The 18604-nt window shown below is 40.9% G+C and overlaps 1 protein-coding gene across 1 annotated transcript in view; it reads right to left on the bottom strand.

Moving 5' to 3' along the window:
• The window catches only part of ythdc2 (YTH domain containing 2), a 58463-nt gene that overhangs the window by 6031 nt on the left and 33828 nt on the right, over positions 1–18604 (bottom strand). The window contains exons 22-29 of the mRNA XM_061699535.1: positions 18405–18531; positions 18070–18275; positions 17792–17975; positions 11498–11589; positions 10314–10430; positions 6288–6427; positions 4694–4868; positions 2660–2866 (exon numbers count right to left, since the gene is read on the bottom strand). Of these exons, the coding sequence (XP_061555519.1) occupies positions 2660–2866; positions 4694–4868; positions 6288–6427; positions 10314–10430; positions 11498–11589; positions 17792–17975; positions 18070–18275; positions 18405–18531 (1248 nt within the window). The remainder of the gene's footprint in view (positions 1–2659; positions 2867–4693; positions 4869–6287; positions 6428–10313; positions 10431–11497; positions 11590–17791; positions 17976–18069; positions 18276–18404; positions 18532–18604) is intronic.

Below are 18604 nucleotides of genomic sequence, written 5' to 3'. Positions count from 1 at the left end.
AGGCTTCTGTCGAGCCACTCTGCCATAAAGCCTCGACTGGTGGAGGACAGCAGTGATGGTTGACTTTCTAGAACATTCTCCCATCTCCCGACTGCATCTCCGGAGCTCAGCCACAGTGATCTTTGGGCTCTTTACCTCACTCACCAAGACTCTTCTCTCCAGATTGCTCAGTTTGGCCAGACGGCCAGCTCTAGGAAGGGTTCTGGTCATCCCAATTTAAGGATTATGGAGGCCACTGTGCTCTTAGGAACCTTAAATGCAGCAGAAATCTTTTTGTAACCTTGGCCCGATCTGTGCCTTGCCACAATTCTGTCTCTGAGCTCTTCAGGCAGTTCCTTTGACCTCATGATTCTCATTTGCTCTGACATGCACTGTGAGCTGTAAGGTCTTATATAGTCAGGTGTGTGGCTGTCCTAATCAAGTCCAATCAGTATTCTCAAACACAGCTGGACTCCAATGAAGGTGTAGAACCATCTCAAGGACGATCAGAAGAAATAGACAGCACCCGAGTTAAATATACGAGTGTCACAGCAAAGGGCCTGAGTACTTATGGCAGTGCGATATTTCAGTTTTTCTTTTTTAATAAATCTGCAAAAATTTCAACAATTCTGTTTTTTTCTCTCAATATGGGGTGCTGTGTGGATATTAATGAGGGGAAAAAATGAACTGAAATGATTTTAGCAAATGGCTGCATTATAACAGAGTGAAACATTTAAGGGGGTCTGAATACTTTCCGTACCCACTGTATGATGATTGTTCTACAAACATTTAATGTTGATAATTTTGAACTCATTGTGGAACATTCACCTATTTGGGTTGACATGAAGCGATATAGACTAAATTGTGCGCATTTGTCATTAGGTCAACATGGTATGATATAGTGCCCTTTCCACACGCGGTATACATATTACAAATTACAAGACTTGTAGACTATAGGTTGAAAAAGGAACACAGTGGCCTTACTAAAATTCTTAGCTGAGACTGGCATACTGTCAGCAAAGATGCATTTTAACTGCCGTCTGAAAAACATTCTAACTTTCCAACACCCCAACCTTCAGGCGAAAAACCTAATGATGACACACATGTTATGTTTGGGCATGACAAATTATTGCAGGTCCTGGATCAGTAATTATGCTTAACTGACCTGTCACTGGCATCCCTTGGACAAAAAATGCTGAGGCAGATTTTATCCAACGGAAGAAAATCCTTAGATTGCCAGACGACTCAATTTTGATTTGCCTTCGCGGAGCACACACAATGGGATGACCAGTTTGCCACCTGTGGTCTAGAGCATTTTCTTTTATGTACAGTATTTACATTTAGTCATGTTTTGATCATCAGTCCCAAAGACAATGATAATATACAAATAATTATGTTCGTATAAAGTTGATAATGGATACTGGGTTGGACCATATTGACGCTATACTGATAATGTATATAATGAAGTAACGATCAATGCGCTTACAAAATACTGTCGATATATGGTAGACATGTTAAAGTAAGAATTGAAGCGGTGGTAGCACAATTGACCGAAATAATTTTCAGATTTTTATCACAATTCTTTGAAAGCTTTCCTCTGACAACAGCTTTCTGACAGATTACAATTTGACCTCAGAACACATGCTAGCTACCAAATTAAATTAGGTCAAGCATATATGAGGATGTGTGTGCCCCCTATCCCTTTTTGAGATTGTTTTTGCAGGCGCGCCATTGGACCGGATACATTCGGGTCTACCAAAGCCAGATCTGCCGACGGGCATACAAATCGTTCAGGTATTGCACATTATCGACACATCGATTTAAGGAAACAAGTCCAATCAGCACTCCCGAGGCCGGCCGACGGACCCCCGCACGTCATCAAACGCGATGACTTCATGCCGATTAAGAACGTCCGGCGGAAGATGTCAAATTAACTTTGGTTTTTGATCACTTAGTGTTTAGCAATATTTAGTTTGATTAACTTTTAATGTTTTGATTACTTAGTGTTAACTTTTAGGTAGTTGGGATGTAATAATGTTTCGTAATTTTCCTTTTTTTTTTTTATGTGATTAAAAGTAGATTGTGCGATATAGTAAAAAGGGGGGAGCTGAGTTGGAAAATGTATGTTTCATATAGACCAAATATTACTTCTATTAGTTTATACAACATTCACATGCTTTATTGTTCCATGTTGTGACTCCTAGCTGTTTTCCGGCCATGCTGTGCATCCTAGTTGTTCGCAGCCATGCTGTGACCACTAGCTGTTTTTCGATAAAGATGAGTGCAGCTGGACAAAGATAATCGTTTTGCTTTCCTTTTCTTCCCTGTCTCTCTCACTTCTGTATAACGGAGGTGATTGTTTGCTTGGCCTTCAGTAAGGGGTGACAACTCGTAAGACTTTTCCTCTCTTTGCAAAGACTTCTTTTTTCCTTGTAATAAAAACCTACAAAGACAAGATTGCGTCCTGACTTCTTCTTTCAGAAAGAGATTTGCCAAAACACCAGTCATTGTTTTGTATGGCATATAACTCTCTTCTTCCATGCATGACTGTGTGTGGTCAAGCTTCTCTGTGTGGCGGGGTGTGCGACAAAACAGTACAGTATACATCAGTATAAATTGAATTTCCTCTTCAGCGATAATAATCAGTATAATTACTTTAAAAGCTGAAATAAAAATGTACCTGGAAGTGTCCCGAACCTTGAACGGAAAAGATAAGGATGATTTCATTCTCCTGGAGGGCCTTGGTGAGTTTGGTCTCATTGCTTGGAATGGTGGACCAGATGCCTTTCTGCTGAGAAATGTCGATGTTCCTCAGGTTGCTGCTTTTCATGACGAAGTAACGGATTGAGGGAGAGGCCAGCTGGGGTAACAATTGTTTCGTGCAATGCTGGGAAAATATACATCAATTCGGTCAATGTTAATTACATTTCACAATGGTCATACAAGTTGCATCTAAACACAAAAAAAACCCTACAACAATGTCCTTTGGACAGATCAAAGTGGAGATGTGTAGGGAAAACAGCACACAGCCACAGAACACCTTAGCACCTTACAGTTATCCGGTGAACCATTAACTCCTGTCTGCACAGTTAGCCAATCTGGCGCCCGAGGAGAGTTTTCAAATGGCACCCCTCTCCATCAACGATTTACATGCGCTCACAAAAAAATTCAACTAGTCATAGTTTTTAACATTGCCTTTAATTTAGAAGATAACATGGCACACAACGTAAAATATAAAATAGAATGTTTTCTTCATTTCATATCATCAGTGCCAAACAAATCATGAAAAGTATCTTGCTGTTGCAACACCGAATGGGACAAACCAAACGGAGCAACAACTTGACCTCTCTTTCTCGCATTTCCCCCCTTTTTTCCCTTCTTTCCTGTGTTCTGGACAGTTTTGGTTGTTTTGACGTTTCCAGAGTTCTGTGGACTCACATCAATTAATTTTCCCTTACCCCAACAGAGCGAGGAGTATACCAATCAGCCAGAGGAGGGAATATTTGATATGATCACTCATTCATTCATTTTGCATTCCGCTGGAGCCTATCCCGGCTATCTTCGGGCGAGAGGCGGTGTACACCCTGAACTGGTCGTCAGCCAATCAAAGGGCACATTTAACCAAACAACCATTCACACCGACAGGCAATTTGGAGTCTTCACCTAACCTACCATACATGTTTTTTGGGATGTGGGAGGAAACCGGAGTACCCAGAGAAAACCCACGCAGGCACTTGGGGAACATCCATATTCCACACAGGCGGGGCCGGATTTGAACCCGAGTCCTCAGGACTTTGAGGCCAATGTGCTAATTATTTCTAATAAAATCGGGCAGTTCTTTAAATATGAATCTGTTTTCCATGTTAAAATTTAGTGGTCAAGTTATTGCAAATATGTGCGATATTTACGCTACTGCGTCAGAGGACAGGCGACAACGCTGGAAATAAACTAGCTTTTGGATTCAAACATACTGCACACAACGGTGACACGGAGTAAATGTCTCTTGCAGAGCTGTCCCACATCGCAGACATTTTTGTTTTGTTTTAAATAACTTTATTGGCGGTCAGATATTTACACTACTACGTCAAAACACATGCGACAAGGCTAAAAATAAACTAGCTTTTGGATTCAAATATACTGTACACGATAGCGAGGCGGAGTAAATGTCTTTTGCAGATCGGATCGGCGAATTATGAGATTGAAGCCGATCAGCATAAAATGCTAATTATCGGCCAATACCGCTAAGATCGGTATAAAGTCGAAGGTACATCTCAATAAATCAGAATATGGTCGAAAAGTTCATTTATTTCAGTACTCATACATTATATAGCTTTATTAAACATGGAAAAAATATTTTTAGAGGGCAAATTCCTGCCTATTTTCTACATTAAAAATAATTTCCATTGTTTTTTAATTCTTTTGTTTCGCAATATTCTCTAGTTTCTAGAGATGGTGAATTTGGGGTTTTCGTTTGCTGCAGGCGAGAATCATCAAAATTATACATATTTAAAAAAAAAACCAAATGTTTCACTGAGTGAGTGGAGTGCATGTGTAGAATATGAGTTTCACTTTTTGAATTGAACTACCTAAATTAATCTTTTGACACTTCTAATTCATTGAAATGTACCTGTATATTACTTTGGCAAACAATTTTAAGCCACTAGAGTCTTAGGCAATGGATGGACAGATCAGATTTTTTTAAATTTGGGAATACCTTTCCTGAGGAAGAAGAGAATGGGCTGCTAGGCTGACTGTCCAAGCTCACAGAAGAGGTGGAATTGCTTGTGGAGACTTGTTGCTCCATGAGATGTTTTTTGCTCAGCGAAGACTTATCACTGCACTGTGGTTTCTTCCAATACAGGCCTGAAACTCCATGTGTCCTGGAGCATCTGAGAGAATGTGAGTGTAGAGGGGAATGGTACAGTGAAGAAAATGATATTACTCAACGAATGCCTGCTTGAATATGTATATGGGTCATTCCACGGATGTGGTGAAATGTTACGAGCAATTATTAACGGCAAAATAGATTAAAAGGCATCAAATATTAACACACAACAGTATCGTCAGTAATCAGGTGTCAACATGTAGATAGAAAATAATATTGTATAAAGAATTTTGCAAAAAAACATGTCAAACGCATTAATGTGGTTTTTGACCAACGCCGAAGTGTGACATTTTAGCAGTCATCAACGGAAATTGGATCAGTGTGAAAAATATCGGCAAAATCATGGAACCACTTCGCCAATATCTGCTAAAAGGAGAAGTTAAAGTTAATGACATTCCTCGGCGAGATTTCTTCGAGGCACTTATTAGAAATGGGCATCGTGCTCGTAACTTTGTCGGTCAAACCGCGTTACGAGCAAGCGGCCACTCAATTTCGTAACTAAACAAACAACGACCATTTTACGACGGCTATTTGGAATTGATGCGATAACCTCCAAAAAGATAGAAGGATCAATCAATTGCTTCAGAAGGAGTAGTAGACACTATTGACTTCCATTCTTACGTGGCGGTCATATTTTCGTTCGAGCGACTTGGACAAAATAACAAAAACGGCCGACTATTTTGCGACATCGATCACCCAGAACCATTTTCGGCTTACATACGACCGGCATGCGGCAGCATTTGAGCTTGATGGGAACATGGTTAGTGTTTTCCAGAAAATGCCAAAAATGTTACAAGTTTCGATGTGGAGGATGTGGTCACGATTACGCCCATACTTTAGTCCCTTATTATATTTGGTTCAGATTATAAAAGCCTCCTGTCAAACGTTTTTAACTATCTTTGATCAAAACATACGATTTACTTTGTTGATGAAAATGTCGATGTGTGGTGCACTGTGTGCTCGTAACATGACATGGGCACTGGCAAAGACCGCTGGTGTCAAAATTACGCACGGGTCTAAATGGCTGTATTATCGTTTACTAACACTGACTTCTGTAGAGACGTGTTCAGAACTGTGTGTTAACGTTCTGAAATCATATCGTTCAGTCAAGGACTGGTATTTGGAATACATGTTGAAACTCTGGAATGCCGTGGTGTGTGTAACTGGAAATGTGTTTGACTGGCAGAAAGCCCAGTCAAAGTTAGGCACATGCTGTTCTTCATAAACAATTGTGTGTGTGCACTTCCAACTGACAAAGCCACATTCCTCTGAAGTTAAAAATGGCAACGTTCAAGCTTCAAGTTGATGGTCTTAACTGTGAACGGTATCATACCAAGTAAGGAAACTGATATTGAAAAATTCACCAGTCCTATTAACTTCTAAATTAATTAAATCTACTGAAATGCAAATGTTTTTTGATTACCTGTCATCGGTGGGGTTGCAGGAAAGCTTTTGGCTGCCTTTTGAGTTCTGGTAGAACCTCTCTGACATCAAAGTCCAGGGACGCTGGCCTATCCCTGAGGGCTGCTTCAAGCCTGCTCCATGCTCCTCTGTGGTAAGCACCTAAAGGATGTAATTTTAATGCGTTTTTAAAGTTTATCCTTTTGTAGATTCTGTTATGAATTAAAGGACACACACTGTGTCATTTTTCACAATCGAAAACAGCTCTCAGTTGTCTTCAAATGTGACACGTTTTAAAAATGTAATATCACAAGGATCCACTTGTTTTGTCCTGCAAATGATTCACTACTCACACCCCACCTTCCTCCACTGCTGGGTTTGCCAACACAAGAATGTCATTCACTACCATGACAACGATGGGCTTATTTGAACCCAGAGTCAAAAAAAAGCAAGTGAAAACTGTGTAGTGCAGGAGTGGCCACACTTTTTTGCCTTGAGCGGTACTTTGAAATGACCAACTCAAAATTATCTACCTACACGAAAAATGCTTATATATTCACACATACAGCACCGCAACGCAAAAATACAAAAGACCAGGGGCCTCATGTACAAAAGGTGCGTTCGCACAAAAACGTGCCGTCCGTTCTTATTCACGGCAAAGTTCAGATGAATCAAGAGTGACATGAGCGTGGAAATGTGCGGTGCCTCACGCCAACTGCATGGCTGGCGTACGCACGTTTCTGCAGCTTTTGGTGCTTTGGCGAAACCTATTAATTGATCGAGGCGATCATTTATGCCGCCTATTGCCCTCACAATCGCTTCGTGACTCCAGCACATCCGCTGAAAAAAAGTCCTTTGAATTTACTTCATTTGAACATGTACATCGGTTGCACATGATTAAAATGTGTTTAAATTGACATCATTTACCCCTCTTCTCCTAAAAAAGAAAATATGATTTTTTTTTTTTTGTCAGTGTGCGTGCCCTCTCCTCTGTATTAAAACAATAAATTGAGTAATCAAAAAGGAGTCAAAGTTTTTGATATCTTCAACATGTGCACTCATTTCCACGTTGATTGGAATGTATGTAGGAAATGTGCTTGGATTCATAAGTACACAGAGTTTCGTAGATCTGAATATTTTTGTGCGTACGCCATCTTTTAGGAGGAAATCCACGCAAGTCTTTGTACATGATGCCCCAGTGCAACAAATACGACACGTGCCGATTTGATGAGCAAAAATGTTGCTTAAATGTAAGAGTAACAATAGAGGATGTCTGCTCCAGAGGTGGGTAGAGTAGCCAAATATTGTACTCAAGTAAGAGTACTGTAACTTGATAATAATGTGACTCCAGTAAAAGTAATCCTCCAAAATTACTTAAGAGTCAAAAGTACACAGTGAAATTTTTACTCAAGTACTGAGTAAATTTTTTTTTTTTTTTTTACCACAGCATGAAACATCAATTAAAATAAAAAAATTAAAATGTAAATGGGTAAATTCTGATGATGAAACTACAACAACACATCTGCAATTTACTGCACAGTTTTTTCTCAAGTCATAGGTGAGCCGATGCCTACAGCGTCGCACCTTTGTTAGGAGATCAATGAAATATCAGAAACCATATCATTGGTAAAACGCAGTACTTCGGTGTTCTTCTCACTACAAAAACGTTTCACGTCTTTGATAGCTCCATTTACCGTTTGGGGTGCCATTTTTTTTTTTTTTGGTATGATTTAGTGTCATACCGTTCAGTGGGGGTGAGGGATGAGCATTCCTGGCCAGGGTCTGATGTCAATGTTTTCCATTGACTTGCGTCCTCTTTTCTTCCCCTTCGCTGTAGCCATGGCCGCTGTCTCGGGTTTGAAGAAGCACGCAACGCTGGCCAGCCGGATTCCTCGATAATCTTCTGCTCACCATTTTGAGACATCGATAGAGTGGTTTCATTCCCAGACTGTCCATTTACATTCACATGCACTTCAAGACGGTGGATGTTCGTTCCCAGGACCGCCACATTCTGTAGCAGTTTGTGATAGTCTTCAGTGAAAAAAGGAGGAATCGTGTTGCTGTTCTCATTGCTAATAGCAGGGTTGTGCTAATTAGCAGGCTCACGTAATGGTAAGGGGTATCAGAAAATATTGGAATACGGCAACAACTGACTGCTCTAAAAAAAAAAAGTACTGTCACACAGGTTTAAAAATAGAGAAGTCACTGACAATTTCTTTGGAAGAAGAAAAACAAGCTGATCGGCAAGAAAAATGCAAACAGGTGAAGCAAGCAGAGAGAGCAGAAGAGTGTCTTCACTGTACGAGAGCGTCTGCAAAACGGTTACAAAAGCCAATTCTAAAGCTTCAGAATTCCAGAGAACCATAGGGAGAGCCATGATCCTCAGATGGAGAAAACATGGAATAATGGTGAACCTTCCCGGGAGTGGCCGATCTACAATGATGACCCCAAGAGAACAGCAATGACTCTTCCAGGAGGCCACAAAGGAACTTTAGGACAACCTCAGTTAAGGTCAGCGTTCATGACACGACAATACGGAAGAGACTGGCCAAAAATGGGATCCATGGCAGAGTTCCAAGGCGAAAAACACTGCTGACCAATTCCTTTTGCAAAAAAAACAAAAACAAACAAACACATCTGAATGATTTCCAAGAATTTTGAGAGAATACTACGTGGACTGACAAGATGAAAGTTGAGCTTTTTGGAAGATGTGTGTCTTGATGGTGCCTAACCATGTGGTCGCCTCGGTTCCATGCACTCGACGACTATGTTTTTGTGTTTTTCCTTCGTCTTTGGAGACATTACGTGACTCACATTAGGTAGTCTAGCCCGGACTTACTTTCACCAACGTTCACAAACCAGCTCAGTTTTTTCTCCGAGTTACTTACTGCAGCGGGGGCCACGGTGTACGGAACATGGAGGCAAAGGCGACGTAGAAGGAAACGACCCGGAATGCAGGTCAAGCTCCGTAAGAGATAATTCCGCATGCCGTTCCCGTCGATTCACCTCGCGAATCTACACTCCTTACTCAACAAAATGGACGAGCTTCATCTTCTCACAAAGACAAGTAAGTGTTAGGACGTCGCCCTGTGCTTCACGGAGACGTGGCTTTGTGAACGCGTCCCCGATGGCGCTGTAATGCTTCCGGGCACTGGGCAGACCACATCACGGAGTTATTGGGGAAAGCAAAAGGCGGCGGGATATGCTTCTATATCAACGAAAAATGGCAGCCCGGACTTGGGAGTCGCTGTTTTTGAATTGTAAGTCATTCTATTCGCCATGACATGGAGTGTCTTTGAAACTCCAACTGGGAGCCTGGATGAATATACACTGTGACATCCTATATCAGTTTCTGTGAAGAGGTGTGTGCACCAACAAAGTCATTTCGCACATATCTCACATTTCTAACTGCCAAACCTAAGCAACTTCGCCAGGCGAAAGAGGACGGCAATTGAAGTGGGGATTGAGCCCTCTATAATCTCGCTAAAAATCAACCACTGAAGGAAATTAATAATAATTGTTCTACAGACAGGTGTGTGGCTTTCCTAATCAAGTCCAATCAGTATAATTGAACACAGTTGGACTCCAAAGAAGGTGTAGAACCATCTCAAGGATGATCAGAAATTGACAGCACCCAAGGTAAATATATGTGTCACAGCAAAGGGCCTGAGTACTTATGGTAGTGCGATATTCAGTTTTTCTTTTTTAATAAATCTGCAAAAATGTCAACAATTCTGTTTTTTTCTGTCAATATGGGGTGCTGTGTGTATATTAATGAGGGGGAAAAATTTAACTTAAATGATTTTAGCAAATGGCTGCAATATAACAGAGTGAAACATTTAAGGGGGTCTGAATACTTTCCGTACCCACTGTATGTGACGTGTGTACACTGAAATGTGGGTAGCTGCTCGGGTTGAGGTTGTAGACCAGCAGATCCGTAATTCTACCCAATAGCCTAGTGTTGCAAGGGTACAATAGTTGTGCTAATGTTCATATTGTTAGAAAGCATAAACAAATTGAGTTTTTAGGGGGAACAAAAATGACTTACGGAAATGAAGGTTTGAATGGTCACCTCATCTTCTTGAGACCAGGTATTGGACAGACAGATTCTCTTGTTGAACAGATTATGCCACTTGTTCCTCAGGTCAAACACCAATTCTGCTGACTGACAGCATATTCCAAAATCATAATATAGCCGGAAAGTACTGATGAAAAATTAAGCATTTAGAATTGAAACATGCACCAAAAATGATCCATTCACAAAAAAATAAAATACATAAATAATAATAATTGTTAAGTGTAAATTGGATAGATTCAGTGTTCGTAGGTAAAATATTAATCAATATTGCATTTATACAGGACAATGACAACTATGGAAAAACACTGGTTGTTCATTCAAGTGTACTTGTATTATAGTAAAATAATTTTGATTGAAATGTGATGACTGCGTCGAGCCGGTCAGGGCAAAACAAATCACAACTTGTGTGATGAACTATATTACCATGGGTTTCATCTAATCCATCACCTTCATTCCAGTTACATCAGGTTAGAAAAGATGCTTTGTCTGTACGCACTGTGGCTTTTGCACGGATATTTATAGTGCATCCAGAATGTTCCCTTCTCACCCGATCACTCAGTTTAGTTGGGCAGCCAGAACTAGGAAGACTCCTGGTGGTTCCAAACTTATTTAATTTACAGATAACAGAGGCCACTCATTGGGACCTTCAAAGCAGCAGCTATTTTTAAATACCCTTTCCTAGATCTGTGCCTCGAAATAATCCTGCATATAATTCCTTTGACGTCTTGCTTGGTTTGTGCTCTGAAATGCATTTTCATCTATGGGACCTTACATAGACAGATGTGATTTTCCAAAACATGTCCACATCGACTGAATTTACCACAGGTGAACTCCAATTAACCTCTCGAAGGACCTCAAGGATAATCATTTGAAACCAGATGCACCTGCTCTTAATTTAGAGCTTCATAGCAAAGGCTGTGAATACTTTCATTTATTATTATTTATTCCTTTTTTATTTAACTATTCATTTTCAAGAGTTTGAACTCATAAAAGTCTCAAACAACCTTTTAACGTAATTATGGGGTGTTGAGTGTAGACTTTTTAAGGATTTCTTGATTCACTTAATCCATTTTAGAATAAGGCTGTAACAAAAACTTGGAAAAAGTACTGTAAATATCACTCTTGAAATATTGTTGACAGCAATTATTCTATACCTCACTGTTTGTCTGGAAAATGAGCCACTCATCAATTCTTATTTCAGCGGAGTCCTCTGTCTCACTGTCACTCATGTCATCCACTGGACTCCCTGAAGGACAGAACATAATGGCAAAGAGGCAGCGTCTTTTGAATCAAATTCAACAAAATGATAGCAAAAAACAACTTTTAGATCAGAGCAGAATGTATTTGTCTACATCAGGGGTGGCCACACTTTCTTTGCCTTGAGAGCTACTTTTCAAAATGAATATATATATATATATATATATATATATATATATACACACAGTTGTGTTCATAAGTTTATATACCCTGGCAGAATTTATGATTTCTTGGTCATTTTTCAGAGAATAGGAATGATAACACAAAAACCTCTCTTTCACTCATGGTTAGTGCTTGGGTGAAGCCATTTCTTATCAAACGACTGTTTACTTTTTGGCAATCATAATGACAACAGAAACGACACAAATGACCCTGATCAAAAGTTCACATAGCCCAGTTTTTAAGAGTGTATCGCCTCCTTTAACATCAATGACAGTGTGGAGTCGTTTGTGGTAGTTGTAGATGAAGCTCTTTATTTTCTCTGATGGTAAAGCTGACCATTCTTCTCCAGTTCCTGTAAATTCTTGGGCTGTCTTGTATGAACTGCACGCTTGAGATCTCCCCAGAGTGGCTCAATGATATTGAGGTCAGGAGACTGAGATGGCCACTCCAGAACCTTCACTTTATTCTGCTGTAGCCAGTGATAGGTCGACTTGGCTCTGTGTTTTGGACCATTACCATGTTGAAATATCCAAGTACGTCCCATGCGCAGCTTCCGGGGCTGATGAGTGGAAATTTCCTGTATTTCAGCTGAAGTCATCTGTGGGTTTTTCTTTGCATCTCAAACTACTTTCCTGGCTATTGTGGCAGAAAATTTTGTTGGACGACCTGATCGTGGTTTGGTTTCAACAGAATCTCTCATTTTCCACTTAGAGTTGGAACACAGCTGATTGGCATTCTCCGTTACTTGGATATTTTCTTATATCCCTTTCCTGTTTCATACAGTTCAGTTTGCTTTCCCCATGACTAAGAATCCAGAGATGTCAGTGCAAGTGTCTGTCAGGAACCCAGAAACTCACTGAACCTTTATACACACAGTGATTACAAGCAGACAGATCACAGGGGTGGATGGTTACCTTTAGTAGCCATTCAAATCCATTTGTGTCAAGTTGTGTGAATGTTATCAGTAGACTTTATACCGATCTGATCGGCATCGGTCGATAATTTGCATCTTATGCTGATCGACCTTCTTGTCATAATTCGCCGATCCGATCAATGACGTTATCGTTTGGCTGCGCACAAGACATTTACTCCGCGTCGCCGTCGTGTATGAATCCAAAAGTTTATTTTTAGCATTGTTCAATCTATTGTGGCGTAGTACTGTAACTATCTGACAGGGCAAGGTTTTTTTCAATCTTGTCGTTGAAAAAAACCACGTCATCGGTGTGGGACTATTTTGCGGTGTCTCAGACAAACAACACGCAAGTTATTTGTAGTGGGGGAACGTCATCTCAATGCTTCAACAACAAATTTGTTCGGGCACCTGAAGAATGTACACAAGGAGGAGCATGTCGCGTTCATGTAACACAGCGTGGAAAAAACAACAAAATAAAAACAAAGGAAAAGCCAAAAAGACAAACTCTGGACAACACCCGACCATATAGCTGGCCGGGACAGTGAGAAAGTTAGAGTAAGGATGTCATTAACAGTATTTATTAAAGTAATTTAATTACAGTAAGTTAGCACCCATTATTTCTGTTATGTTGATGTTGTAATGCTGATTTGACCTAAATTTATGTCAGTGGCCTATCCTTGAATGCCCCCTAGCGGTCATTGATGTTTTAACTTTTGTCTAAAATGCTAGAGAATACGTTTGAAGATACTCAAGTATACAGTACACAAGTACAACCCCAATTCCAATAAAGTTGGGACGTTGTGTTAAAAAACAAACAAACAAAAAAATACAATGATTTGCAAATCATGTTCAACCTATATTTAATTGAATACACGACAAAGACAAGATATTTAATGTTCAAACTGATCAACTTCATTGTTTTTAGCAAATAATCATTAACTTAGAATTTTACGACTGCAACACGTTCCAAAAAAGCTGGGACAGGGTCATGTTTACCACTGTGTTACATCACCTTTTCTTTTAACAATATTCAAGAAACGTTTGGGAACTGAGGACACTGTTGAAGCTTTGTAGCTGGAATTCTTTCCCATTCTAGCTTGATGTACAGCTTCAACTGTTCAACGGTCCGGGGTCTCCGTTGTCGTATTTTACGCTTCATAATGCGCCACACATTTTCAATGGGAGACAGGTCTGGACTGCAGGCCGGCCAGTCTCGTACCCGCACTCTTTTACGACGAAGCCACGATGTTGTAACACGTGCAGAATGTGGTTTGGCATGGTCTTGCTGAAATAAGCAGGGGCGTCCATGAAAAAGACATTGATTGGATGGCAACATATATTTCTCCTAAACCTGTATGTACTTTTCAGCATTAATGGTGCCTTCACAGATGTGTGAGTTACCCATGCCATTGGCACTAACACAGCCCCATACCATCACAGATGCTGGCTTTTGAACTGTGCGTCCATAACAGTCCGGATGGTTCTTTTCCTCTTTGGCCCGGAGGACACGACGTCCACAATTTCCCAAAACAAATTGAAATGTGGACTCGTCGGAACACAGATCACTTTTCCACTTTGCATCAGTCCATCTTAGATGAGCTCTGGCCCAAAGAAGCCAGCAAAGTTTCTGGCTGTTGTTGATAAATGGCTTTTGTTTTGCATAGTAGAGTTTCAAGTTGCACTTACAGCTGTAGCGCCGAACTGTATTTACTGACATTGGTTTTCTGCAGTGTTCCTGAGCCCATGTGATGATATCCTTTACACATTGATGTTGGTTTTTGATGCAGTGCCGCCTGAGGGATCGGAGGTCACGGGCATTCAATGTTGGTTTTTGGCCTTGCCGCTTACATGCAGTGATTTCTCCAGATTATCTGAACCTTTTGATGATATTATGCACCATAGATGATGAAATCCCTAAATTCCGTGCAATTGTACGTTGAGGAACATTGTCCTTAAACTGTTCGACTATTTTCTCACGCATATATACACACACACACACACACAGTGGGTACGGGAAGTACTGAGAACCCCTTAAATTTTTCACTCTGTTATATTGCAGCCATTTGCTAAAATAATTTAAGTTAATTGTTTTCCCCTCAATGTCCACACAACACCCAATACTGAAAGAAAAAAAAAAAAAAAAACATTGTTGACATTTTTGCAGGTTTATTAAAAAAGAAAAACTGAAATATCACACAGCCATAAGTATTCAGACCCTTTGCTCAGTATATAGTAGAAGCACCCTTTTGAGCTAATACAGCCATGAGTCTTTTTGGGAATGATGCAACCAGTTTTTCACACCTGAATTTGGGGATCATCTGCCATTCCTCCTTGCATATCCTCTCCAGGTCTGCCAGGTTGGATGGTGAACGTTGGTGGACAGCCATTTTCAGGTCTCTCCAGAGATGCTCAATTGGGTTTAAGTCAGCGCTCTGGCTGGGTCATTCAAGCCACTCCTTCGTTATTTTAGCTGTGTGCTTTGGGACATTGTCTTGTTGGAAGGTGAATCTTCGGCCCAGTCTGAGGTCCTGAGCACTCTTGAAGGTTTTCGTCCAGGATATCCCTGTACTTGGCCGCATTCATCTTTCCTTCGATTGCAACCAGTCGTCCTGTCCCTGCAGTTGAAAAACACCCCCACAGCATGATGCTGCCACTACCGTGCTTCACTGTTGGGACCGTATTGGACAGGTGATGAGCAGTGCCTGCTTTTCTCCACACATACCGCTTAGAATTAAGGCCAAAAAGTTCTATCTTGGTCTCATCAGAGCAGAGAATCTTATTTCTCACCATCGTGGGAGTCCTTCGGAGGTTTTTTTTTTTTTTGCAAACTTTATGCGGGCTTTCATGTGTCTTGCAGTGAGGAGAGGCTTCCGTCGGGCCACTCTGCTATAAAGCCCCGACTGGTGGAGAACTTTCTCCAATCTCATGACTGCATCTCTGGAGCTCAGCCACATTGATCTTTGGGTTCTTCGTTACCTCTCTCACCGAGGCTCTTCTCCCCCAATTGCACAGTTTGGCCGGACGGCCAGCTCGAGGAAGGGTTCTGGTCGTCCCAAACGTCGTCCGTTTAAGGATTATGGAGGCCACTGTGTTCTTAGGAACCTTAAGTGCTGCAGAATTTTTTATTTTTTTTACCCTTGGCCAGATGTGTGCCTTAAGCTCTGAGGCAGTTCCTTTGACCGCATGATTCTCATTTGCTCTCACATGCACTGTGCGCTGTATGGTCTTCGACAGCGTGGCTTTCCTAATCAAGTCCAATCAGTATAATCAAACACAGCTGGAGTCCAATGAAGGTGTAGAACCATCTCAAGGATGATCAGAAGAAATGGACAGCACCTGAGTTTAATATATGAGTGTCACAGCAAAGGGTGTGAATACTTATGGCTGTGTGATATTTCAGTTTTTCTTTTTAATTCTGCATAAATTTCAACAATTCTGTTTTTTCTGTCAATATGGGGTGTGTACAAACACGTAACTCCCGGTTCAAGATAGCGGGCACTCTACTCTTGTGCAATCAATTGAATCTAGTTGTTGCAAACCTCTTTACTGCAGTTTCTTGCAGAGGACACTCATTGGCTCGCTTACTTATTCCCGCTGTTGCTACACCTGGGCCACAACACGCACGCACACACAAACATACACACACACACACGCACACACGCACGCACGCACGCACTTCGCATGCTCTCCTCAGTCGCGTACCTCCTGAGTTATTTATCACATCTAGAGGTGAATACCATGAAATAAAAGCTGGAATTCAGAACTTTCTCATATTCAACTTTTGATCTGAGACCCAAATATCTTCAGTATACAACAAAAACAAAGGAATTGACAAAAAAATTTACTCGAAAACATTTGGGCTTTGTCACTGTTTTTAAATCAGAATGTTTGTATTAACGCTGTCGCATTATGTACTATATAATTTCTGCTGGCTCTTGGCTTTTGAAAAAGAGATTGTATCTCTCAATAAGCTTTTACCTGGTTTAATAAAGGATGAATAAAATGTGGCGGCACGGTGGTCGACTGGTTAGAGCGTCAGCCTCACAGTTCTGAGGACCCGGGTTCAATCCCCGGGGCCCCGCCTGTGTGGAGTTTGCATGTTCTCCCCGTGCCTGCGTGGGTTTTCTCCGGGCGCTCCGGTTTCCTCCCACATCCCAAAAACATGCTTTAATTGGTGTCTCTAAATTGCCCGTAGGTGTGACTGAGTGCGCGAATGGTTGTTTGTTTGTATGTGCCCTGCGATTGGCTGGCAACCAGTTCAGGGTGTATCCCGCCTCCTGCCCGATGACAGCTGGGATAGGCTCCAGCACGCCCGCAATCCTCGTGAGGAGAAGCGGCTCAGAAAATGGATGGATGGATGAATAAAATGTAAAATAAGGCCCGCCCTCGAGCTTTTGGACTGTGATGCGAAACCTCTACCTGTCAATCAAATGAGTTTGCATAAGTCAACTGCTGCCTCAATATTGCTAACGTGTGCCACTGTGGTTATAGTTCATAAACAGGTAACTTTCCCATATATGTTTGTGTGAATGGACCTAGAAATGTCTGGCCAACAGCTGTAAAATATATACAGCACTTAATTTTTTGAGACCACCACCCAATGTTGTTGTTGCTGTAAATTAACATTGGTAATTTACAAAATCTTGTTTTTCCCCTGTAAATGAAAATCTAGAGCTCTTTCACTCAATATTTTTTTATGCTCAAATCTAAGAGAATAAAAGGACATTATTTCTTCATTCAAATGTCAAATTATGTGATTTACCTGCATTCCTGAACAAAAAACATTTTGGTTGGAAGTTATGCTTGATAAATTTCTGACTTCTGGTGAGTCGATTCAACTTTAGTACTAAAAAGGGGAATTCAGTTAGAAATCCCTCATTCCTTTTCAAAATGGTAAAATGTTGAGCTCTGACTGAAATTGAAACCATTAAAAGCACTTCATGATGATGCTTCTAAGGTGTTATTTTGTAATTTGTTGCACTGCATTTTGTTTCGTAAGCAAACAACAATTTAGGGAACGTTGCAGATATTTTTGATACAAAGACAGCACGTGCACATTATTTGTTTTTAAATTTAGGTGCATGTATAGTACCTTAGGTTAAGTTCGAATAACTACCTTTTTGAACAGACGCTTCATGCGGGGCAGAGTTGAGCTGTCTGTAACCGCCTGCAAATATGGCTACAGTGATGGGTGTCACCAAAGTGCAACAGCGAACACTGGCAATCCCATGGCCTCTGCTCATCTCATCATAGATCAACCAGTCTGTAGGAAGAGCCTGTGATAATTTAGATGAACTCTCCTGGAGAGAAATCAAAAGAAGTCCTTTTATTTACAGTACTTGCATCCTTGCCCACCTAAAGAATTACAGCGTTCCAAAGGAATAATCTTCCTACCTCCTTGTTCTGGTACAGATTCAATGTGGAAGCAGGATGAAAATTGACTTTCTTCTCCTTATTACTAGAGAGCCGGTTTGCCTCAGGGTTAATATGAAGCAGATTTGGATACATGCCAGCAACCAGGGCTGCCTTCACCACTGCCCAGTTTTCTGAGTTGATGTTCACATTACGTATGTCACTATCCCCGTGGACCCTCACAAAGCCTGGAGCACAAACAGGAATTATGAAAGGAGAATTCACTCAACTCAAATACAAATAAATACTTCAGGGTGCGTATTAGAAGAAAAACACCTTTGCACATTTTATTGTAAATGTAATTCATTAGAACAAACCAGTTGCACGAAGCTGTCCCAGCACCTGTGTTCTCATGCCAAGAATCATCTCCATGGTGGCATTGGACAGAAAGTTCTTTTCACAGAAGGGCCTCTCCCAACCATCAGTGCGTGACTTCTGCCATGCCTGACAAACCAAAAGCAATTTTATGTCAGTTTTTAATAGAGGCCAGGACAAATTATACATAAACAGTCACGTT

The sequence above is a fragment of the Phycodurus eques genome, chromosome 15 (genome assembly GCF_024500275.1).
Source record: "Phycodurus eques isolate BA_2022a chromosome 15, UOR_Pequ_1.1, whole genome shotgun sequence".
Lineage (NCBI taxonomy): Eukaryota > Metazoa > Chordata > Actinopteri > Syngnathiformes > Syngnathidae > Phycodurus > Phycodurus eques.
The sequence above is the reverse complement of the archived record's forward strand: the minus strand, read 5'-3'. Positions and strand labels throughout refer to the sequence as shown.